Source organism: Erithacus rubecula (assembly GCF_903797595.1).
Source record: "Erithacus rubecula genome assembly, chromosome: 2".
Lineage (NCBI taxonomy): Eukaryota > Metazoa > Chordata > Aves > Passeriformes > Muscicapidae > Erithacus > Erithacus rubecula.
The window spans coordinates 64,617,428-64,635,503 of record NC_136685.1 but is presented as its reverse complement, the minus strand read 5'-3'; the positions used below and the strand labels follow the sequence as shown (position 1 = coordinate 64,635,503).

The 18,076-nt window shown below is 37.7% G+C and overlaps 1 protein-coding gene across 2 annotated transcripts in view; it reads right to left on the bottom strand.

Annotated features, from left to right (window-relative positions):
- Nucleotides 1-2,035: 2,035 nt before the first annotated feature.
- TAB2 (TGF-beta activated kinase 1 (MAP3K7) binding protein 2) overlaps nt 2,036-18,076 on the bottom strand; it is a 59,293-nt gene continuing 43,252 nt past the window's right edge. Inside the window, exons 2-7 of one of the 2 annotated variants that reach the window (XM_079298868.1) lie at nt 17,505-17,794; nt 14,090-15,602; nt 7,374-7,534; nt 6,662-6,755; nt 5,283-5,363; nt 2,036-4,069 (exon numbers count right to left, since the gene is read on the bottom strand). In XM_079298868.1, the coding sequence (XP_079154994.1) occupies nt 3,924-4,069; nt 5,283-5,363; nt 6,662-6,755; nt 7,374-7,534; nt 14,090-15,482 (1,875 nt within the window). In that variant the 5' untranslated portion in view covers nt 15,483-15,602; nt 17,505-17,794 and the 3' untranslated portion in view covers nt 2,036-3,923. The remainder of the gene's footprint in view (nt 4,070-5,282; nt 5,364-6,661; nt 6,756-7,373; nt 7,535-14,089; nt 15,603-17,504; nt 17,795-18,076) is intronic. The other variant, XM_079298867.1, reaches the window with a different exon arrangement.

Here is an 18,076-nt window from a genome sequence, read left to right as displayed (position 1 = left end):
TGATACAATATCAAAGGATTTTCTTGCTAAAGTTAGAATTAAATATAAGTAATAGTTGCTGTGCATTCACAAGCTGCACTAAATATTCTTTAAACTGTACTGAAAAGTTTGTGCCACTGCTTTGTAGCAATACTCATATTTTAGAATACCAAAGCAGTATTGAAAGAAGTAAACAGTAGATTACAATAGATGGCTTTTTTCTAATATTTCTTCTACATCTTTAATCAAGTCTTCCTTTTATTTGTGTCCAGGCTCCAATATACATTCAAGCTAGAGGAATTTGATAGAAGAAAGATACTAATGATAAGGACACTTTTCCCCCAGTCATCAACAAAACACACTGAAGGCAGACATTTGAAGATCACAAAACCAATTAAATTCACAAGAATAAAGCAAATAGACAGTCATGAATACTAACTACACAGTTTTAAAGGAAATCTATAATTAGCTTGAGACTGAAGATATTGAATCTCACAAACTGAATTTCATGGGTGCCACACCTGGCCACACTCCTGGACAACAGAATAGCTCTACTGATTGCAGATTGCACAAGACAAACATTTTATAAAAATATCTAGAAAGTAGCAAGGTGAACTGAAGTCAGTTCCACAGAGCTGATGTCAAACAGTAGACCAGTACCAGCTCTTTCATTGTTACATTTCTAAAGTTATCCCAATTCTGAAACCTGACCAAGTGATAATCTTAAGCATTCATAAAAAATAAACAGAAGCATCTGTGAAAGCCAAGGCTACTCCCATCCTGCCTGTATATACTTTTTAAAACAGAAATCCCTGACAAAGGCAGTACAGAACTGTAAAAAGCCGTAAATCAGCATCCAAGATAAACTACTGATGTTCACAAAGCAAAGTTTAACCTTGCTGCAAGTATTTTTTTAATGTTCTATAAGGAAAGAAAAATTCAGCAGTTAAATCTAATTCTATTTCACCCTTCAAAATGAAACCCTTAATAACACTTTACATTGATATGCCACTGTCTGATGATATACATACATGAAGTACACAAAGAACATAAAACTCTTGAAGGGGAAGATAAAAGTCTGGAATAGACACTGGAGACACCATTGCTCTTATCCCACTGTTCCAGGATCAGTTACTGAAAAGACTGTCCAATACACACTCATGTTGAGCAGATGGCTCTGCCCAGCTAGGTGGAGAGCAAGGATGCAAGGTTCTTTTTTCCCCCTTCAGAAAATAAGTGCTCATATTTAGGGAAAAGATCAATTATGCATTTCATAGAATGAACAGGATTCCACCTCACCTATTTCTCCAAATATGCTCTTTCCACCCCTCAGCTGACTGGAGTTTATAGTTTCCTTTATAAAAACATCTGCCCCCCTCACTCCATCCAACCACTATTTCTCATATTCCTGATTAAGGCACAATAGTTGAATAATATGCATTAAGGATTTTCTTTGCTGGATCTGTAGCTTATTTTTTTCTTTGCTAAATCAGTTTATAGATGTCACCTGAAGGCCTTTTACACAGCATCACTATGTCTCAGGAAAACCCAACTCCACAAAAGAAGTATCTGTCTGCTTCAACAGGGTCCCTGTGGGAAAGACATGTCAAGGAACACTCCACATCTCACAGCATTTATATCCATAGCACCAAGACACTATTTAACCATGTTCATCGTTAAACTGTGCTTATATCAATGTCAGTTTGTCATCTGCTACCACAAAGTGGTTGCCCATTTTGATTTAGAAAAATATTTTAAAAATCATAAAACCCAGAAGCATGTGTCTAGCTTATTGCTTTATGAGTAAGTGAGTGGGTCTTCCGGTCAGAAAACAATCTCCTCAGTGCAGCTTTAAGAAATACATTCCTTATGCTCACTGAATTGGAATTAAAAAGAGTAATGCATGGCAGGAGAGACAAGTTTCAAGAAAACAAAAGCTTAAATAAAAACTCTGGTCATAAGAAATCAGCCTACTTTTAATACTGTTAAACCTTATTGTTCCGTTGAGTATTCTGCTGTTCCACAGCATGTAAAAAGCAAACAAATCACAAAAGAAAACATTAGAATATATTTTTTTTTAATTTTTATAAATAACTTATCTGTTACAAAGGCAGTTTACCCAGCTAAATCACAAAACCATCAACTCAAGATATCCAAATTAGGTTTTATTAATAAACAGGTAAAAACTGATTTGTCAATCTTCACATAGAACTGCAGATGAAGCTGAAAAACAAGGCCTCATTTTATAAACAAAATGCATTGAATGCAAGTGCTTTGGGTCTACTGCCTAATTACCTGGGATTGACATTTTCTTCCCACATAAAAAAAAAAAATGCAAAGCCTTCAAAACAAAGGCCTCTGTGCATTCACATAGATCACTTGTAAAACTCCTAATGAAAGTGTCCACTGGCGGATGTTTACAGTGGGTGACAGTCTACTTTGTCTCTTGCTACATTGTTAGCACTCCCTCCAGCCTCACTAAGTGCTGCTGCTACACAATTCTTTGCGTGCCGTCTTTTATGCATAATGTACTGGAATTCCATTTTCTTGATCTCGGTTACATACATCCCCGATCATGTGAGTATTTTCCTTAAAAAAATAGATCATCAAAATAAAAGAGATGCTTGAGGTTGCTTCAGTGTTCAAGTCTGTTTGATTTCTCTTTTCCAGCCTTTATTTCAGTTGTCCTAAATATTGCTATCCTTGTTTTCTATAAATATGAGACTTCACCACAAAGTCAGGTTTAGAAACTGGCTGCCAAAACAGGAAAGCATTTAAGTCCTTGAACAAAGCTGTATGATGCTGCTGCTGTTGATTTTGGCACTGTATGTACTTCCCCAATGAATCTCTCTTCAGGAGTCTGCAAGACACCCAGCAGATGAAGCAAGCTTAACTCGGATGCTGATCTGTTGGTGGGTTGAAAGTTTCTTAGTATAAAGTTTCCTCACACCAGACAAAATGCTCCCTTTGTGTCACCCACCGTAAAACTCAGTGTACAGAGTGAACTATATGCATAATCCTTCCAACTTTTCCTGCACTTTTACCACGCTGCATCTGCAGGTCTTCACAGATCATCAGCATTTACAAGAGCAATGTACAGAACGAGCAGAGGAAAGCTATTTTGTGCATAGTTTCTTATTAATGCTCTTATTTTAAGGCATTGCTTCTCTCAGATAAAAGCTTAAAAAAAGGGACATGATCGTGCTTAATCACTTAAAGGGAAAAAAAGAAAGTTAACAAAAAGACTATTACACTATACATACAGAAGTACAAGAAAATAATGAAGGTGAGGAAAAGAAATCACTTAAAGCAGGCTCTAGAGCTATGTACAGTAGGAAAAGCTTTGGGGTATTTCACCGTGTGTATTGTACAGACAACGCATGCAGTTTTTCCTTTTCATCTTTAGATGTGATTGTACTGATTTCTGACTTCACAGAGATGTTTTCAGGGAAGGCAAGGCAAAGAGTACCACTGATTTGTAAAGTTCTTCCCTTTATCAAAGGCACTATGTGGCAGCAAACAGTTTAAATATTTAAACCTTGTTCCTTTCAAGATCTCCTCTGTGCATGTAGTGTTTCACTGAAAGCTCTGAAAACAAAAACACTAGCACTCTATTCCTTTCCCCTGTCAAAATTCAGTAGTGACATGGGGGCAGAGAAGAGGGTGGGCAACACCCAGGCACTGAACACGGCGTGTGTTACTGGTAATACTGTACATGGTTTAGGCAGCTGGCGAGTCTCTCAGCCGATCAGCGTCAACTGCCTGCGACACAACTCTGAGGTATTGCTTGCTCTGTGGGCTGACATTTAGCATTAGCAAAATACCATCTCGTCACACCTTCCATTTTACAAAATCCTATGCATAAATGCGTTTTTTGCCCCCAATGCCTGGACAATTCCTTGTACGTTTGCTATGGTTTTACGGAAGGTAATGGGCCTGTTGGCTCAGAAATGCCTGGGCATTTCACACTGTTCACAGCGATTTAAGGCTGGATGATTTAAAAAAGTACAGGCGGTACAACTCCACTGAGATCCCTCATCTTCATCTGTGTCTGGAACAGTCTTTGGTGTTTTCACAATGGGCCTCTGATCTGTGACATGGAAGAGATAAGATAAGCAGTTACTAACTGAAAACAGCATGGAAAGAATTTTGAGGTTTTTTTTTTTCTTTCAGTAACTGAGAACTATCTTGTTCCTCTGAGAACAGTACAGTTATTAAAAGTGACAGAATAAGCTTTTTACCACCCCCTTTACTACAGCTTCATTGTAGGTCAGCCAAAAGGCTCAAGGTGAAACTACAAAAATCAAGGTCTCCATCCCTTAAGTCTGCTTTCCTCCTTTTTTTCCCTCAGTTCAAAGCTACTGCATAAAAAGGAGGTAAAATTTGCAAATTAATCAGCACTGGAAACATGAACAAGATTTAGAAGTCTGAGGTCTATGGAGTGGTCTAAAATTCATTATGACATGAAGTATGTGCTCTGTAACCCCCTGTCATGTGTAACTTTTTGATCTTAGAAAGAAGGTAGCAGTTCTTCAAGCCAGCTCAGCAGGTAGATGTACTACAGAAAAACCATTGCCTGGCTCTGTCATGCTACAGAGTAATCCTCCCAACCATACCAACACAACTTTTTGCATGATGTGTAAGACCACAATCTTCAACTATTTTAAAAGAGAAGGGAAGAAGAGAAAAAAAATGAATTAAAAGGATGAAAAGAGAGATGAGTAACGTCTCAAGTTAATGGTTCTCTGGTCTAGGCAACTGCAAAATCCTTACAGTCCATTACTTCCTCTGGAGAATATCTCATCAGCCAGTAATCAACGGCAATTGCTGCAAAATGACAGCAAAAAATGCCAGAAGTACAATGGTACTGATCACAGTTGCACAGTTGCAAGAAGAATTATTTTTGTTCTTTTATGAACTGCAGCATTTCTGGTTTAAGTAAAAGCCTACATGATAGCTAAATTGAAGCTCAAAATGAAATGAAAATTAAAGTCAGTGAAGAACTAAGATACAGAAGTCATGTAAATGAGTTTCACTGGTCCCTAAGCAATATACACTTCCATTACATAAATCACCTTACAATAGATTATCCATTTAATTTACTTCTCTTTCCTGGATTTATGAATAGAGAGGAAATGAGAGCAAACAGAAGCATACTTACTGCCAACACAAATAAAACACAAGGTTTGTATGCTTTAGAAGTAAACTGTTACATAACTGACACCTAAGATTCGTAAATTAGAACTTGATATTAGATATAAACCAGGTATTTGTATCAAATCCAAATTTTATCAATACAATACCTTTGGGTTTTGGTGGCACGGGACCAAGAAATCCAATATTATCGTAAAAATTATGAATAGCGCTGGGATTAAAATGTGGTCCTAAAAATAAAAAACAAAGTGCAGCAGTTTAAAATAATAAACTTGAGCAGGGAGGCATATCAGTTTTTCTGATAGTAATTCTGTAACAATACTGTTATTCACTTATCTTTTATATCAAGGTGTCAATACAGACATTAGTGAGATACAACAATACACTTTAAGAAACTTATTGCCCAAAATATGTACTATAAACTCAGAAACAAAATCTAGCAAACTGAACTCCTTTAAAAGTGTCTTTTTCTGCTACTCTTCAACAAGATATTTTGTTAGTAAACCTTAGCTGACCTTTTCTAAATTGCAATTTTACTCAGAGATATCTTACCTACTATGCAGTGTATTATACATGCTTAGAATTAAAACTCAGAGGAAGTTCTAAATGCAATTTGCTGTAACAAGCAAAACAAAACAAAACAAAAAAATCATCCACTATTCAGTCTATTTAAGATCAGGTTTTTAGAGCAGCATTACATTCAGCACATCTGTATGCCTTCTCCTGAACTGCAGGTACACTGTCTGAAGTAGAACTTTTGTGGCTCATGTCCCAACTGATCTAAGAGGTCACTGCTGCTGAAAGTGGGAAGTATCAGTTCCTTTCCTCTCACTATCTCAGTTCTCCCTTCCTGTGCCTCTCCCTCACATCAGCTATAGCAAGCTTTTCCAGCAATGCAAGTTTTAGTTTGGCTCGTGAACAGAATCAGATCTGCAAAGTATCTAAAAAACTAATGCAGAGCCAGAACTCAGTAAGTGGCAAGAGAGAGAAGCAGGAAGAGAGAAGGCTTTCTTGTTGGCAGTTCTGGAACTGGCTCAGCTGTCTCATAATTTCATCCCCAAGACCAAAGTCTGTGTCCCTGCAGACAACGAAAGCAGAGAGCACACTGAAAGTTACAACTGCACTTAATATTTGCTAACTTGAGACGCTAAATACAGACAAAAGTGGAAGACAAAAGAGAGAGATGGACATGTATATATAGTTGCATCATTCAAAAAACTTACTCTCTTTCTTTGGTACTCAGATAACCACATTTCCCCCCTCCCCCCCGAGCATTAATAAATGGCATCACAAACTTCTGCCTTCTGAGCCAAGTATGAAATAGGAATGACTGTGGCATTAGGAAAATCGTATGGCCAACAAAAATGAAAGCTTTAAAGACAGTTACTTCCATGTTTTCACTCAAATTAATGTGAAGATTTTGCAAAAGGTGTATATCTATAATTTATGACACAGACTTTTATGAAATGTAGACAGTGGAAAAAAAAATCAGCATTTACAGTTACTGATGTACTAAGACATACTGTACCTCTTGCTTGAAAAAGATCAATCTCTTTGGTTAGGCAATCTATGTCTATCTGCAGCTGTCTGTTACAACTTCTTAACTGTTGCATTTCTTCCAGCTGAAAAAATAAATCTGCCTGTTAGACTAATTTTCCCAGTTTATGAACAGTTATCATTCACACACAGGTAGACAGCATTTAGTTATTTCAGAAAGGATAATAAAAGAATCTTCCCTAATGATCAGTTTTCTTTTAATCCAAGCATAATCTTACAAAAGCCTTCCAGACTCACTGAACAGTTCTTTCTCATCAGACTTCAGAGCTGACTGAACTCCAAACAGCAGTCAAGGCACAGCCAGTCGTCTGGTCCACCAGAACAATGGATGATCATCTGGCACTGAAAACTGGTGCATTAATCAGCTTCTTTGAGCTTGGTATATGCACCAAGAAGTACTTGGTGTGACAGCAATATGAATATTAACTTGCAAGAACTACCAGGTCAAACCTTTTATGACAGCCTTTAAAAGCAATACTTCACAAAACAATTAGCGAACTGCAAGGTTGTGGTTAAATGACACATTTTCAGTCCTTACTCTAAACTCCACTGTTTATCAGCTTAATTCTAACTACACTGCTGTCCCTAGTATATTGTCAATATATGAGCAACTCTTCCTTCAATCTATTCTGACAGACCACACTTGTGGTTTAGGTTTATACCCTCCAGACATTTCAACTTACTGATGGAATTTGGGAAACAGAATTCGATCTTTTCAGGCGCCTTCGTGTTAGATTATTCTCCATTTCATTGACCTCTGATTTTAGTTTATCCAACTTTTTCTTTTGAACCTCAAGTTCTCGTTGAAGTCGCTCCATCCTGGCCTTCTGGTGTACCAGTAAAGCTGCAATACATAAAGTCCCATTTTATCTACTTTATTATCCTTCACATGGCAACATCAGATTAAGATGCAAGTTAGTACTCTTCTGGGAAAAAACAGGAAAAAACACTGCTACAGACTGCTTTTCCAATTTCCTCACAAGAAAATCTCTGCCATAAGACAGAAAGTGCTGTATTTTTGAAAACAGCACAAACTAACTACAAACAAGCAAGTATGAGAGAGCCATACAACATAATAAATGGCCATGCAAAATTTGACAGTGATTTCTAAAAACCTACAAGACTGACTACCCAAAGCCAGGAACAAGTATTTCTTTGTGTATTCAGCTTAACCACTGGAAAACAGGTAGCATGAAGAGGATTTCAGACAACTGCAATATGGAGCACTAGATATGCTTATTACAATTAGGATTGGATCCAGTATTCATCACAGTAGGACCCATCAAATGAGACCAAGCCAGAAATAAGCACACCACTAGCAAACTGTGATATTTGTCAAAAAACAGGACTGTATGTCAAACTATGGTGCAGAACCATTAGCTCAGCTTCTAATTTCTGAAATTGCTTACTATTTGTAAAGCAAAAGGCACAAGGAGACCTAATTTAAAAATAATGAAGTTAGCATTTAAACCACAGTTTTTAAAGGTATAAAGAACCTAAGTAGCAGATGACACAAATTAATGCAATCTAATAAGTTTATTTCATTGAAGGCACATTTACTATTAAATATCATCACAAAAGTAGATATCACTGCTCAAAGTAATAATCACCTTCAATAAAAATGTATTCCACTAAATAAAACAAAGAATCATTTTAACTTTTGCACAGCCATTCATTCATCCATTAAACTAGTAATTCATATGAATTGTGAATACAGAATATGAATACTTTTATTAGCATGGAAATCATGAAGAAGTAGCAATAAGAACATATTTTAAAAAGACTGAATTTGCCTCACAAAGTCTTTAAGCCAAACTCTACTTGGAACATGATGTTTAATTCCTCACAATTTCTTCAGGTACCAAAAAATTAGAAGCACTCAAATCTGGTTGCCTAGGTTTCCCAAATAATACCAGAGGAAAAAAAAACCACATCAAAAAGATGCAATGTTCCACATCTTTGGCAAGCAAAACTGTCTTCTCCTGCAGTTCCTGCCTGCTCATTCATTCATTCACACTTTGGCATTTTGTCTTCCAGAGGTTCTTTAAAAGGAGGAACCATGCCAAACTATTTTTGAACAGTGTTACAGATTGTAAGGCCATGCTCAGATCCAGCCTAGGCTTTTGAACCATAAATGTTCACAAGATACTGAAATGACTCCTAGTTTATGCTATGTTTTGTTCAAATCAGAGAAGTTTTCATAAACATACCTTTATTTTGGGTCAAAGTAGTTGCACTGCAGTAAAAATTGCAGCTGTGCTCATATGTAAAATAAAAACATAATAATGGAAATCTCAAAGATTTTTGTTGAAGACTTGGAATTATCAGGTAAGTAATCTCAACAGACAGTCTCTCCTCTTGAAAATATGCCTTTTACAAAGAGCAAATGTAGCTGCAAATTTAAACAAAGGAAATCAAAGACTACTTTGCCTCTACCTCTGCAGGGAGTGTATAAGCCCTTTTTCTTTCTACATTTTATTTCTGCTTTTAGACAGTTTCCTCTGCTTTCATTACCTTGGTAAGACTGCTGAGGCAACACAGTCATGCTCCACTGCCCAGACTCAGAACTCTTCAGACCTGTCAAACTGTGGATGCAGGCTGCTGGCAAGTAGCCAGTGCAGCTGGATGTGGTAGGTGAGGAGCATTGTTACCAGAATATCAGGTTGCACAGCATGGCATGGCCTCAAGAACTCAACTACGACCAAGACTTCGCCTGTGCATCCCTCATCTCCCTTTTTAAGCTACTCTTGTAAAGGAAAAAAATCCCACAATCTCTCAATTTGATGTTCTCTCATTTGTGAGGTTTAGAAATTCAGCTGTCATTATGGAACTGCACTAGGAGGAGAAGGCACTGAGATGAGAGCCCAAAGCACGATTACAGCTTTTCATTTTCATGTCATGTCTGGAAAGTTATGCAATTTATTCTCCAAGGAGCTTTGTGACTACCATCTGACAATTTCAAATCCCAACAGGTTTTAAAAACACACATTAAAAATTACCATTGTGATTAAAGAAGAATCACTTGATACCATTATGCTATTCTTTTACCATTAAAAGCAACTTTGATAAGGAAACGTGAAAGAGATTGGTTTAAGTGGAGACTTTCATATATAATTTGGTAATTTTGCTTAAATACCAATTTAGCTGCAGCAGGAAAACAATGGTGGGGGAAACAAAACCCTCCCTGTATTTCAGTGCAGCATTTATGAATGGAAACTGGTAATTCAAGTATTCAGCTCCCTCTAGTGTCACTCAGAGCAACTGAAAACGTCCAGAAAAACACTGCAGTTCAACTTCTTAAGTGCAAACAGGGTATTTGGCACATTCAGCTTTTTACACTTGTGCACATTTGCATTCAGCAGAGTGCAGTACACGTCAATGCTCTGGCAGATGCCACTGTTTCCTCTAACATCCACAGTGCACATTTTTCACATAAAGGCTATATATCATTATCATTACAGGGAGGAGCATAAAAGTCTGGAGGACAAAAGTTCACTCTTCCTCTCCCAGAGACCTTCTCAGTCAGCCAGTAAATAAACCTTTACGTTTGTAAATGCATTTCTCAAAGACTCTCTGAATGTGAATTTTAAAGTTAGTGTCTTTTAAGTGTTTCTTAGAGAAATTCTAATCCAGGAATACAATGACTTTGCCCTGTCCTATAGACCTATGTATTTCTTAAATCTCTTAGTATGCCAGATATGGAGGGATTTTCTGGCAATGCAATTACACTGTGGCAGGAGGTTCACAACTGTCTCAAAACACACTTCTGCTTGTGCGTGTTCTCAAAACCTGTATTTGAAGCTGCACAAAATTCAGTTATCTGATATACAACTCCAATAGATCAAACTCGCCTTTTTTGTTCTCTTTTCAATACTCTCTTTACTTAATTTTTTAAAAAGAGCATCACTGAAGAGTGGGGCCTCATACACAGAGCCAAATATAAGGTGGTATTTTTTTCTTAGACCATGTGATGCAATGGGCTCGGAGCCTCTTGGAGCACGGGCCACAGCTGCATCTCATTCAAGTCCTTTTTCTTAACCATCTACAAGGACTGGCTAAGAATTAAAAATATTTGTTTCCTGCAGCTTTATCTATTTTTTAAAGTTTTAAAAAATTCCAAGAAACCAAAGCAAGAGCTATGCAAACGTCAATTTACTGTTCTAGTTTATCAATTAATTTATTTACATTAAAAACACAGTGGCAAGAATTGCTAAGCAAACACGCTCCACATATGTGACTATAGTTGGTATCAATGATTCACTCAACTTTGCACACCATCCTCTTTCATGTTAGAGAAAATATATGAAAACATCAGACAGTCAAAGCCATGTAATATTTAACCAAAGGACTTCAGTTCCCTAGCAAGAAAACCTAGTGATTTTATTACACAATTTCTTGATGGGATGCCTTCTCATTATACAGATGGAAAGCTATATGCAGAATGAGCAACTACTAAGTAATTGTTCAGCCTCACTACTCATCTATGCATACAGAGCATACATCACAAATTTGTATCTGAGTACAGAATTTCCAATTTCTAACAGGATTCCAATTTTTCTTCTATAAGACACTTTATACTGACCTAAATTATATTTCAAAATCTCAACTACTTCATACTAATAGAACTAATTATAAATTGTAATCTCTGTTAATGTAATAGGAATACTCCTGGACACTGACAGAAGCGATTACTAAACAGAGGAGCATAAAAATGCATCCTCTTTTGGATGTCCTTCTGGGCATGCACCTAGCACTATTCATCTCACAGCATCATGAATTCTTACTGACTTCAACAGTGGACACATGCACCCAACATTTCAACAAGGAAACTAGAACACTAAAAAATGAGAAACATCCCACAGCAACCAGTTCTGAAAAGTCTGGTGACAGTGAGCTTCTTAGGATCACAGTGTCAGTACCAGAGAATTGACACTGATTTTATCTGAGCAGTACTCACTCCTTTACACATTATCTAACCTTCAGGTTTGGCAGCAAATAAGACAAAGATCTGGGGCAGCCTTCTACTACCCACTGTGACCTTCTTGGGAGGGAAAACTGAAATATGGAAGGAGACTGAGGTGCCTACACACACTATAATTAAGTAAAGCTTGTTTGATGGCAAGCAGCAGCACCTACAGAGAAGTCCAACACACCTTCTGTTCTCATGTGTTGGACCATGAGTATAAATGTAAAATAAAAAGAGCAAAGAAAATTTCAATGAACATCAAAGTAACTCCATCTTCCACCTCAAGGTTCCTTTTCCCCCAAGTCAGTTTCAGTTCCCCCTGCCAAGACAAGGAGCATTCTGGAAGAAATGAAAAAGCTGATGAAAATTTTTCTCTAATCATGGCCAAAGAAACTATTCATCTTCTCTGGCTAAAATAAAAATGAAATAAGCACCTTGCATGGAAGGATTCTGGCAGTCTGGCTAAATCATAAGTAGTTTAGAACAAAGAAAACATCAAGTTTTGTATGTAAGAGGGAGAAAAGCCCACTGCTATGTGTAAAAAACATGTTTAAAAGCAACAGTTTAAGACTTCAGATATCAACACCATACAAGTAAATCTATCAGAGACTTCTCAATTTTCCAAATATTAATATACAATAAAATGTAAGAAACACTGCACTTATTGCAGCAGAAATGGAGCACACATACAGAAAATGCAAAACATCTCTTCATGTGAAGAACTTTGCAAATATAAGCACACTTTCCAGTGAAGGACACAGAAGGATGATTTCCTGAGGTCTCCAAAGTTGTACCAGCCACATCATAAATCTAGACACCATCTAAAAGCTGCAGCTTGGCTTCAGGAAGAGCTGGGCTCCACAGCAGGTATGAGGTTAATGCTTCTGGAACTCTAGGTTGTGTATCAAGCTTGCCTCACCTCAAACTGAATGCTGACACCTGCAGCTTGCAGAGATTGTGCAGGAGGTTACAGTGGCCATCACTACCAAAGGTACAAGAGATAAAGAGGCAGACTGGTAGAAATAAGTGCCCTCAATAAGGAAAACAGAAGAAAAAGACAACTCCCTAAAAATTATCCAAAGTGCAGTTTTGCAACCTCCTAAAAACTTGCTTGGGAAGCAAGTTCATGATCTAGAGGAGTGTTTAGAGCCTAAAGACAAGCTTTCAATTGCTTAATTTCTGGTATATGAAGTTTTCCAGGACTAATACTAAAACAGGTAAGTTTCCCTCCAAAGAAAGAAAAGGTAATACGATCTGTGGGGCAATTTTTTTGTTTACTTACAGATGAATTTTCTGAAGTTCTTGGTGCACTGAACATAAGAGAACGTAAGGATGATTAGCTTTTTGGGTTTGACACATAAGCTTTAGCAACTTTTGAGTTAGGATTGACTATTCCTCACCAAAGATAATTACATCCAAAATTAGTGCACAAGCTAGAATCACTTTTTGATTTACTTCATTAACACAGTACTCCAGATGCAGACCTGGCTTCCAGTGTCCTGATCACTGTACTTACTTACACAGAATAAAATGGCTAAATTAATCTGAAGAATGTTTATATTGCTCTTGGAAGAAGCCAGTTTTTTTCAAATTCTGAATTGCTTGCTAAGTCCAGAGAGGACCGGTGAGGTCAAAGACAAATTATTATGACAACCAATCATGAATACTACTTAAACATCCTAAGACTCATTCAACATTTTTATGTAAAAGCTTACAGGAGGGTTAACAAACTATCAAGTTGGTAATAAAAGCATGCAAACCCATGAAAACAGAGGAAAAAGATTAACAGATATGTGTCACATATTCTAAGTTTTACCCTTCCAATACCACTGATCCCTTAAAACAGATTCCTTTGTTTTGGTGTTTCTTCTCACATTTTAAAATGTAACAGAAGTGAGTGTCAAGACTTTAAGCATTTTAGTGTCAGACACACAGTAAAAAACAGGGAGGCCATGCCAACACTTCATCCCATTCATTGCTTTTGAAGTCTGCTTTTCTTTCTTAAATAATACTCACAAAAGAAAAAGAAGAAAAAAAGGGAACATTATCCAATGTAAACAGTACCTCAACTGATTAAAAAATCTGGCAACTGAATTGTAGCTTTAAGTCACTAGGACAGGTTGAACAAATGTAGATGTTTCTTTCAGAACAATATAAAAATGAAGATGGTATGACTCCACTTCATTAAACAGATAACACATCTACATAAGACAAACAGAAGAATATCTCCAACTATTCAGTTACACATCTTTATCATAAAAAGAAATCTATGATTTGCTTATAAAATGCTTTATTTAGGAAACACTCACAAATGCTAAAATTAGAGATACTGTATTAACATTGCAAAGGTTACTAGCTGTTTCCTGTTCTGCAATCTACACACTGAATTGACAACCTGGTCAAAATCTCTACAATTTATATTAAGAATATTACCTTGCGTGTAGGCAGCATCATCAGATCCCATACTCAATTTCCGTGCATCACTGATCCTATCCACATGTGCTAAAACAGGGTCAGTAAGATGCTGGATACCCTCTGGTTCAACATAGTGATCAGGAAGGTTTAGAAGGTTTGTAGGTTCAAAAGTTGGGGACACTACCCCTGGGGAAACTGCAGGGGGCTTATTTGGAGAAACTGTAATTTTAAAAGTATATTTTGTGTTAGGCTGCGTAACAACCACTCGAGGAGAGGTTGCAGTGGTGCTGTTGCCCACTGCTCGACTCTTGGGTGGATGGTGATGAATAAATGCAGGACCCATGCTTACTTGACCAGACATATTCCTAGCAGTAGTAGATACTCCAGGATTGGTTGATATGAAAAGCGTGGGCTGGTTCCGCACAAGTTGATCATCTCCTGTCGTGGCATTTGCTGAAATGTAGACCTTGGGCTGACCACGTGTGATCACTTCATCAGTATTTGGAGGACTGGCCGATATGTAAACAGTGGGTTGACTTCTACTTAATGTCTGGCTGTTGAGGGAAGAGGGAACAGTGGAGGTGCGAGGGCCAGTTGAACGCAATTTAGAAGAACTGTTTCTTTGTGGCGGTTCAAGTTTGATTTCAATTTGATTTTTGCGAGGTCCTGTGGATATATTCTGAATGTTGTATTGGCTATGAGCAGAAGATTGTGAGCTACCAGATGAATGAATCATAGGTGCTTGTGGAGTAGTAGGAGAACTGATAGGCATGTACACATGAGAAGTCTGGTGGCCTTGCTGGTTTGGCTGTGTTGAGTGTTGTGATGAGGTATGTGGCGTAGTACTGGATGTAGGAATAGTAGTCCAGGGACTTGGCTGCGAAGGCTGGTAGACTTGCTGAGGGTGCATGGGATTAAACTGAGATGCCCAGCCTGGCTGCTGCTGTGTCTGTCGAGTGGTACCACTAGGAGCTGTGATGTAAGGCCTAATATAGATAGAATTTCCCTGGGGACTGTTAAGTACAGGAGGAGGTACACCATGTATGTGCAAAGACGTTGGGGTATTGCGACCAGGCTGGATGTTTGGGGCTAAAGTTACCATAATGGGGTTGAATCTGGGTGTTTGTTGAGACAAGTTAGATACTCCTTTGCTGCCTAGGTGAAATCCAAGATGCTGCCCTGGATTAGAAGCACTAACTGTATTAGCCATCCCAAAGACATTAAATCCTTGTGGAACCTGCGCAGGTGCTGTCTGTGGTTCCTGCTGAAACAGTTCATTGTTGGACTGACTGGTTTGAAGGTGTCCATCACTAACACTGTGAGCTAGAGTCCTACTTCCATTCATTCTACTTCCTTCTCTTCCATGGTGATAGACATTCTGTGACTGCAAATCCAAATTAACAGATGTCATGTGATTTCGTAGTCCAGGAATCCCAGAATCATCCGAAAAACTCAGGTCTCCTTCACCGTAGAGATACTTTGTGCTCTCTTGAGAGAGAACTGCACAACAGGCATCCAAATTATTGTTATTCTAAAAAAGACAGATAAAAGTTTGACATTACTGACAAAATACTGTCACAGTTATGTATGAACACATCCAATCATAACTGAAAAATTAACAGTAGAGCATCAGATAGAAAGCTTTAGGTGGCTGGCTAGCACAGCTGCTCTACACACACAAAGGCCTTGCACATGAAGCTCGCTGCTCTGGAAACAGTGACTCAGCCAGTGGCACTAAGGGCAGAGATCTGCATTGCCTCTGAAGCAGTGACAGGGAGATGCTGCACCATGGCAAGCTAGCTCTATACAGTATGATAGACCTTGGATGAATACTTTCCCTAGTCCTTCTCAGTTTCAGAACCATCTTCGGCTGAAACCAAATCTCTGGCTTTAGAAAAAAAAATTACAGCAAGAATGGATTCACAACATCTCCACAGTATTGACTAATAACTTAAAACAGAAATAAAAACACATGCTCATTTTAAATGTCTTCCCAAACATTTCAATACCAGTCATGCATTACCTCCTGCTGAAAACCAAAAGTGAATCTTACGAAAAGAAGAAACAAGCTGACCCAAGGAACTACATGACTTCAGAAAAAATGTAAAAATTCAGTTCATACAAATACAGCAGGATTACTCTTTTATAAGATGAAATTATTAATCGAAAACCCAGAGGACATTTGTGTTTTCATTTTAAACCACTAGTTGCAAAGCTTTTAAATACTTATATTTGTACCTTTTAAAACCTGCAATAGGATGACTTAGAACAGAAAACACAGCCCAGTTAATCCTTTTTTAAGAGCATTTCAGAAGCAAACTGCTAATCTCTCTTCTCCTTTTCCACATTTAATAATATTGTAGTCTAATATTCCCAACTCAGTTTCCTACATAAGGATTTTTAGAAAGAGTGAACATGCATCAGAGACCTAATTTCTTCATATTGTTCTCTATCTTCATCACCTTTCACACAGAACCTCCCAACCCCCAAGAAATAAAGATTAATACTTTCAGCCAGAAGAGAACCTGTTCAGGCCCATGTTACTAACACTATATAGGTGGCAAATCCATCCAGCACATAGAAACAGTTACTAGAAAAAAAATGCATATGATGAAGGAAAAAATTTGCATGTGCCAAGGAGCAACATCATCAGTTAGTTAAAGAGTAACACAACCAGATAAACCCATGCATGCCACATGCTTTCTATTATGTAATTTTTGTTAAACTAGCAGACATTCCTTATTCTTCAACTACGATGAAGGTGACAAGACTGTCTCTACCTTACAGATTTACAAAAACAACAACAAAACAAACCCCCTCCCCCCCCCAAAAACAATCAACCAAAAAAACCCCATCCAGAAAAAGGAAAAAAGAAAACAGAAGCGGGAGAGGGATGACAAGGCTACACTTCACCAAACCAAAAGAATGTGTTCATACAGACCAGATACAGTTCTGAATTCTTCCAAATTAAATAAATAATAATAAGAAATACAACAATAAAACTTCCAAAAAAGCCCCAGCCACAAAACTTTTAAAAGTGACAGAATTTCCTAAAGGGTATCTAACAAGCCAGATCTATATAAGTATTGCTGCAAAAATGTGTTCAGAGATATGAAAATGGATCAAATTGATGATATGTATATTGGCTCTAGTTTGGAATAAGCACCAGAGGACAAAGTAATCAAAGGAAGTTAGTAGTGAAGAAAGGAAACACACAGACAGAACAGTGGGTAAGAGAAGATAAGAATGACAGCCTGGTATTTGTTGCAAAGGAGAAAAGGGAGCCAGAAAAGGGAAAAAGATAGGATGCCACAAAAAAACAAGCTAGAAAGATCTCAAAAGCAGATTTTGCATGAAGTGAATTAAAATTATTAACAGAGAGGCCAAAAATACCAAAACAAAAAGGAATAGGCCAAGCTTGTAAGGCCCTTACATTCAGCTTGAATGCATTTCTTTGGACAATTTTTTTTTCTATTTAAAGACTGCATCCAATCAATTCCAAAATTTCAGTGACGTCAATGAGAAAATTGGAGAACTCAAAGGGGAAACTGGGGCACATGAAACCCCTGGCATCTTCTGGCTGGCAGAGGCAGAATTTCAACCGCTTCTAGCTCTTTACAGATCAGAGAACCGGTTGATAGTAGAATTGAGCATTTTCCAGCAAAACAATACCCCTCATCTTATCTCTGCCCATGTCCCAATTGAGTTTAAAATGTTGGCACCCTGAAAGAGAAAGAAAAAAAAAGAAAGAATAAGAATGTTGGAGGGAAATGAGGAAGCAAGGAGAGGATGCAGACTTGAGGAGCAGGTGTAGAATGCTCCGGACACAAAAAATAGAACAATAGGGAACAATGTCCGCAGACTGTGGACACTGCAGTGACTCCTTTAAATGAGGAGAATGGGAGAGCTCAATGCAGGAGAATTGTTGGGAAGAAAAGAGGGATACAAAACTTTTTAGGAAAAAAGTGCTGTCAGCCCCAGACTTTTAACTCCCTAGATTTAGTA